The sequence below is a fragment of the Buceros rhinoceros genome, unplaced genomic scaffold (assembly GCF_000710305.1).
Source record: "Buceros rhinoceros silvestris isolate BGI_N320 unplaced genomic scaffold, ASM71030v1 scaffold30673, whole genome shotgun sequence".
Classification (NCBI taxonomy): domain Eukaryota; kingdom Metazoa; phylum Chordata; class Aves; order Bucerotiformes; family Bucerotidae; genus Buceros; species Buceros rhinoceros.
In genome coordinates, this window is record NW_010403728.1 from 10,608 (window position 1) to 17,333 (window position 6,726).

The window sequence follows — 6,726 nt, forward strand, 5'->3', positions numbered from 1 at the left end:
CAATAGCCCAGGGCCTGGAACTGAACAGCCAGGGATGGGGCATGGATTCTCCTCATCCCAAAAGCTCTTCCAGCTGTTGGAAAGTAAAACAAGAGCAAAAGGAAATAAAAAAAAAAAAAAAAAGGCGAACTCTAGTATCTGAGACACCTTTCCGGGAGTGGACATTCCTTTAAAGTAAAACAAGAGCAAAAGGAAATAAAAAAAAAAAAAAAAAGGCGAACTCTAGTATCTGAGACACCTTTCCGGGAGTGGACATTCCTTTCATGTGGCTCCTGTGTCTCTTCCCACCTGGGCTTCTGGTAGGGTGGGGTTGGACTGGAGTGTGAATGCAGGAGGGGTGTCCTTGGGCTTTGCCCTGCCTCCCCTCAGTGCCTACAGCCGGGTGGTTGTCACCTCGCAAAGCTTGCCCAGGGGGACCATCAGCACGTCCTGTGCAGAGGAGCTGGGCTCAGCTGCCAGGTAGGACTTGTCCCACCTCTCCTCTTCTCCCTTTCTCTCGTCCAGGTTAAAGACAAGCTTCAGCTTCTCCGGCTGCACGGAGTTCAGGATGATGATGCCCAACCCCAGCAGCAGGCACAGCAGCCCTGCAACACACAGGGTGAGGAGACACATCAGCACCTCCTGCCCACTGTGTCCCAGGCCCACCCAGACCTGGATCTGGATCTGAAGGCCAACGGCACATGGCATCACCTGGGAGGTCAAGGGAAGGTATTCTTTGCCTCTCCAAATCTGGACTGTGCCATCAGTTTGGGCTACCCGGTACGAAACAGAAGTCAGTGAACTGGAGCAGATGACCAAGAGGGCTGGGGCTGGAGCCCACCCCATGTGGGGAAAGGCTGGAGGAGCTGGGCTTGTTTATCCTGGAAAGGAGACATCTACCGGGGGACCTAACTGACAGCTGCTGCTGGTAAAGAGCCAGCCTCTTCTCTGAGGTGCACAGGTGTAACATGGGAAATTCCAGTTCCAGGAGAGGAAAGCAGTGCTGCCTGTGAGTGGGACAGCTGGGAGGCAAGGGCTGGGAGAGACACCCCCGAGGGTCCCTCCAGGGCAGGTCTTTTCCTGACTCCACGATTCATGATGTCCCTCTGGGAACACCTCCCTGCAGATAGCTTTGGCCATCCAGATCTCCTGGCCCCTCAGCTCTCTCCTCACCGGTTTCGATGAGGCTATCCTAAATTTTTCTGTCATTTTTAAAGAAAAAACATATTCTGTGACCATGGAGATAGAGGGGACGAGGTGCTGTTGGGGCATCACTGAGCACCATCACGGCTGGGATGGAGAACAAAAGCCCCAGGAGCAAGCTGAGCACTCACCTGTCGATAATGTCAGCCAAAAGGATCCACCGTAGTCTGTTTTCAGGGAAGCTGGGCCAAACTGGATGGGACACTTCAGAGTGTTCCTCGCAGTGAAGAAGAAGAGCAGTGAGAAGAGCATCAGGGTGGCTGTGAGCAGAAGCATGTAGCTGCCGTAGAGCAGGATGGGCATGGAGAACAATAGGATGGAAACGAACCACGTGCAAAAGGCCATCCTGCGGAAGGGTCACAACACTGAGCAGAGAGCATCATGCTTCAAACCTCTTCTCAGGGTCTCCCCTCCACAGCCCAGTGGAAGGACACAGCCCTGGGCAACCTGCTCTAGATGGCCTTGCAGGTGGGCTGGACAGGCTGGATTTAGGAGGTCCCTTCCAACCCAAAGGACTCTATTAACTGAACGGCAGAACTGTGGGACAGGTCCCACAGTGACAGAGAGGGGTCTCCATGTCTAGGGACAATCGGTGTTGAACATCATGAACCCGCAAGCACCTTGATATGGTCCTGCTCTGAGTGGGGGACTGGAGCAGAAACCTCTGGAGGTCCCTCCAAGTGAACTCTTTCTCTGATTCTTGTGGTTCTCCACAGTTGGCTGCACCCGGACGGCTCCTACCCATTCAAAGGGAGAATGGCAACAAGGGAGACCGCTCTTTGGAGAACCGCACAACGAGCTGTGCCCTCATCTGATTCAGCTCCTGGAGCACGCCCAGCTGCCAGCCCTCCCCTGTGCATGGGGGTTGGGTTTAGCTCACTGAGGAGGAGAGCCCCACAAAGTGTTCCAATAGTAAAAACAACGAACATCAACATCCCTTGCGTTGAAATACTCCCTCTCAATAGCAGGAAGGTTTGGGCAGGGCTAGTTATTCCTCCTGAAAGTTAAGAAGGAGATGTGGGCAGGTACCTGGTGCCTATGTCCATAGGGGGAATCACAGGACTCACTCTTCCCTGCAGTGCCATTCCCACAACCTCTGAGACATGTGGGGGTGCTCTGAGACACCACGATCACAACATACGCATGGGCTCTCGGCTTTACTCCATAAAACGGCCTCTGAGCAACCTCTTGACAGTCCTGCCCACTCCCCATCAGCAGGTCTCATGCCCTCTTGGGCACGCAAGAGGAACTCCCACTATGGCTGGTCTTATCAGGGCTCTGCATCTTGCTTGAGAGAGGACCTTGCACCATAAGCTCCACAGGGTTGCATCTGCTTTCTTTTAGATGAAGAATAATTTTTTCCAACTGCAATCTTGCACATCAGGGCAGAGGACACACAAGAGGACTCTGGGGAGATGGGCAGGCCGGGAAGCATGAGCATCCCTGATTCTGCAGAAGGGCAGAGCCAGAGACCAGCAAGGCTTGGGATGGCCTTACAGGGACGAGGGTGGCTCCATCAAGCTCCCTCTGCTCTACCTGGTTCTCTCTGCGTCCCCACTGAGCGCAGACAGCGCTGACCTCTTGCCCTAATTTACCACAGCGTGAGGGATGCGTAGTGTCTGGAGATGCGGTACTGCCTGTGCACGCCGCAGGGGCTTTGCGTGGTGAACTTCTCCGCCACGTAGAGGATGGGGTTGGGCCTTAATTTACCCCTGCTTGAGGGATGCTTAGTGTCTGAAGATGCGGTACTGCCTGTGCACGCCGCAGGGGCTTTGCGTGGTGAACTTCTCCGCCACGTAGAGGATGGGGTTGGGCAGCCCCCTCTCCAGTCCTTCGCTGTAGCTGTGGTCGTAGTCTGCACCGAAGCTCCAGGCAAAGTGCTCGTTGTAGTTGATGGTCTCATTGATCTGATTCACCGGGTTTCCTGCCAGACATGAAGACTGAGGAGCTTTCTCAGCCTTAGAGGCAGCTCCAAGACTTTCTGGGGTGGGAGCTGAAGGGCCTATAACCCAAGTTACCCAGGTGCACAGCTGCCAAACTTGCACCCAATCCCCTCCTGTTGTGATACGCACTCACCCACCAGTGTGACGTTCACCCCCGCCAGGCCAATGTGCAGCCCAACGTCCACGTTCACCAGGGCACCGCTGAAGGACTTGTACGATGTGTTTGCTGTCACCCAGCCAGTCTCCCAGTCCCCCGTGAACTGTATGGCTGTGAAGACTTCAAAGGTTAGTCATGCCCTGGCGGTGCGACATCTAGTGCTGGAAAAACCTGCCATGATGGTCACCATGGCCTAAGCAACATCTTCCCCATCCCAAATGCAAGGTGTGGGTTGTAAGCCCCAAGGAGCAGGTGCTTTGTATGTCCTTCCCCAACATCAATCCCGACCCATGACCTTGGAAGCCCATCTTGGGCTGGTTTCTCCCCAGACCCAGCACAGTCTCTCGCCCTAGAGGCAATGCGACTGATGCCCGAACACTGTTCAGGCACTGGTCCTTCTCTAAGCTCCTGGCTGGGTCCCCTGGCAGCTGGCGGTGGGCTCTTGGTGACTGCCCTGGAGGTGGTCTGTGCATATGATCACCAGCCTTCAGACAGGAGACCACTCCTGCTGCTTGCTGGAGCCAAGTCCCAGGCACAGATGAGGGTTGTTCTCCACAAACTCATTCTGTGGGCTGGACTTGGTGCTTGGTTGCTCTGTTCACCATCCCTCACCTTGCTCCTCCATCCCCTGTGTCTTGGGCATCCTCGAGCTTCCTCCCCCCCGGACCCTGGTACTCACTGAGGACCACTGCTCCCACGAAGAGGCCCATCACCACCCGCAGGAACCAGAAGAGTCGCTGTGAGAGGCGAGCAGGGGGAAAACAGATCTCAGTCAGATTTTTCCACGGGGACCTCAGCACCAAGCATGTCATTCAGAAATGCCGGCTGGTGAGAAAGAGGCCTGTTCCTCCTCTGCTCTGCTGTAAATTTGGGTTGGTGGAGTTTGTTGTCTCCAGCATAGGGGTGCATGCTGGGTTGGGCTGGAGCTCACCCTCATGGCTCGCTAAAGGTCCCAGAGCCCCAGTCATGAACCTATGGGCATGTTTGCTCCCCGAGCCTATTTTGGAGGCTGGGAAGGAGGAGGTGTGTGGGATGCACAAGGCAGGGACCAGAAGGCTGAGCTCCCTCCACTTACCCTCCTGCCCCGGATCCCAGGCAGGATGATGATGAAAGTGGCCAGCAGGGAGAGGAAGATGGAGACGATGACGGCCTGGGTGGTGTCAAAGGGGAAGCACACCCTGGTGCCGGGGTAGAAGGGGAAGGAGCCATTCCACAGCGTCATCCTGCTGCTCAGGCGGCTGGAAATCAGCACCCAGAGAGACCCTGGGGAGAAAATCACCTCCACGCTCCCACCCCACCCAGCCCAGACACAGGTCTGTCTCCTGCCCACTTGCCAGCGTGATCCTTCTCTCGGGCATGGCTGTGTGCGTACCCCCAGTGCCTGTGCTCAGAGCAGTCGCACATCAGGGTGTACGCTGAGGCATCTCCACCTCCCAGGGTACACCCCAGAGCTAAACAGGTTTGGAGGCACCGTGGCAACCGCTGCGATGCTCAGATTGTCCCCAAGACGAGGCAGCAAGGTGTGCACACCTCCCCTCCCCTCCTCTGCCTGTCCTTGACCCCTGCTCTCTTGCTGGTGCTCCCACCCTCCCTGGTTCAGCTCTTTATCAAGCCGCCCGGTTCCCACTTGCGGGTGTTGTGCTCAGGGTGCTCGGTGAATCACCTCACAAACACGGGCGGCGCCCCATCAGGCTGCTCCTTGCTCAGCCCCAGACAGAGGTAACTCCTCAACGGCCACAGAAACAGGAGCAGCCCAGAGGGGACAGAGAGCAGCAGGGTGCCAGTCACCACCCGCCAAAACTCCGTCCCAGGAGCCAGCTGGAGGCAACGCCGTGCTGCAGCAGACGGAGGGATGCTGCTTGGGAAGCTGGCTGTGGGTTTTGCCACAGCGCTTGGCCAAGGCAATCCCCTGCTAGGAAAGGGCTGCTAAGCATCCCCCAGGAGCCGGGACCACCCCAGCAGTGGCTGCAGAAACACCCGTGCCCCCTTCCCCGTGCCAAGCCTACCTCCGCCACGCCGATCCCGAGGGCTGGCTCTGTGCAGAGCTGCGGTGTGCTCCGGGGTGCTGCCTCCCTGCCTGGGCTGCCTCCCCAGGCTGCGGGCCAAGAGCCAGCCCGGTGTGTCACGGCGGTGTTTCTCCCAGCATGTTTCACAGTGCCTGCCTCCCGAGGTGGCTGCCTCTTGCGGTCTCCCCCACGGCTGGTCGGTCCTCTGTGGCACTGCTGCTGAGCCCCAGGGCAGGCAAGGGAGCTACGGGCTGGCACCGTGCCGCGAGGCGTCGCAGAGGTGAGGGATCCCACAGGGGCTTTGCCTTCTTTTCTTTGACTTTTCCTGCAGAATGGTGCAAAGTCCAGCTGTTCCTTATGGTGCGAAGACCCTGGGGCTGCCAGGCTCCTCAGAAACCTGCTGGGGAGAGCACCAGAGAGCTTCAGAGCCCTCACCTGCACTGCCCAGTGAAGCATCCCAGCTGAGGTCATCTGGGCTGTGGCTGCATGGTCTCCTCTCCTCCTGACTGCATCCCTCATGGGAGGTTCCCTGGGAAGGTCCTGGCCAACCTGTCAGTCACTGGGCAAGCTGAGGAGGACCAGCAGACAGGCCCAGTTCTAGAGAGGCTCCCAGCCCCGTTATGCAGCAGACCCTCAGGATACTAAACTGGCCATGGTGTGGAGCTCATGGAAATTCAAGCTTTGGGGGTTTGCTCTTGTTCTTTGGCATTTGGTTGGCTGAAGCAGGTTGCACTGATGCCAAGATGTCCCAGCGTGGCAGAAACATTCTCCTGCTGCACATCTGGGCACTCCCCTCTGAAGATGGCACAATTACTGCCATCCCCTGGGCATTTCTGCATCCCAGCAGATGGCCTGGCTGGGTCCTTCCCACCCGCTTCGCAGAGGGAGGTTAGACCAAGTTTCAATTCACACCTGGCAGGAAATAAAGGCATTTTTGGGCAAAGGCTTTTCCATTTTCCCTGAAGTCCCACCCTGGCGCTCCCCAGTCGAACACTGAATCCCTCCCTTGGGGTTGTTTAAAATAGTTAGAGGGCAGCCAGGCTGACGCAGCTGAGAAGTGTCGCTGTGCTGCAGAGGTGTCTGCTGGTGCGGGCAGTGGCCGCAGCTCCAGCTCTGGAAGCATCTTGCAAAGTGGAAGGAGACATGGACTTGACAGCAAATGGGGCAGATCCTCTGGGGCGATTGCATAGACACACATGGGGCTTTTGGACATTGGGCTGGTGGAAAGGAAGAGATCGAGGCACCACGGGCTCTGAGCTGTTCAGACGAGCACTGCAAAGATGTCTTTAGGAGTGATGCCGTATCACCAAAAATGAAAGCAGGGAGGAGGAATCTTCCCTCCCTCTCTAACGCAGGTGTCCAGCAGCACATTGCAGGGGCTCACGGGGCTGCTCTGCTTCCCTCATCTGTCCCCAGCAGTGATGGAAGTGGGGCGTGC

General features: G+C 57.0%; 1 protein-coding gene across 1 annotated transcript; it reads right to left on the bottom strand.

Annotated features, from left to right (window-relative positions):
* Positions 1-372: 372 nt before the first annotated feature.
* DUOXA1 (dual oxidase maturation factor 1) lies at positions 373-4,504 on the bottom strand. The gene is made up of 7 exons (XM_010133117.1): positions 4,358-4,504; positions 3,962-4,019; positions 3,259-3,393; positions 2,998-3,106; positions 2,778-2,882; positions 1,314-1,528; positions 373-584 (listed from the first exon to the last, which is right to left on the bottom strand). The coding sequence occupies exons 1-7, from the start codon at positions 4,502-4,504 to the stop codon at positions 373-375; spliced, it is 981 nt and encodes a 326-aa protein (XP_010131419.1).
* Positions 4,505-6,726: the final 2,222 nt, after the last annotated feature.

What these genes read in the sequence shown, in the direction of transcription:
- DUOXA1 (XM_010133117.1), bottom strand. Translation starts at nt 4,504, where the DNA reads ATGACGCTGTGGAATGGCTCCTTCCCCTTCTACCCCGGCACCAGGGTG. An exon ending in CGTGGGAGCAGTGGTCCTCA is followed by an intron (nt 3,394 to 3,961) that starts GTGAGTACCAGG and finishes AAGTCTTCACAG; the next exon opens with CCATACAGTTCACGGGGGAC. An exon ending in TACGCATCCCTCACGCTGTG is followed by an intron (nt 1,529 to 2,777) that starts GTAAATTAGGGC and finishes ACCCTTCCGCAG; the next exon opens with GATGGCCTTTTGCACGTGGT.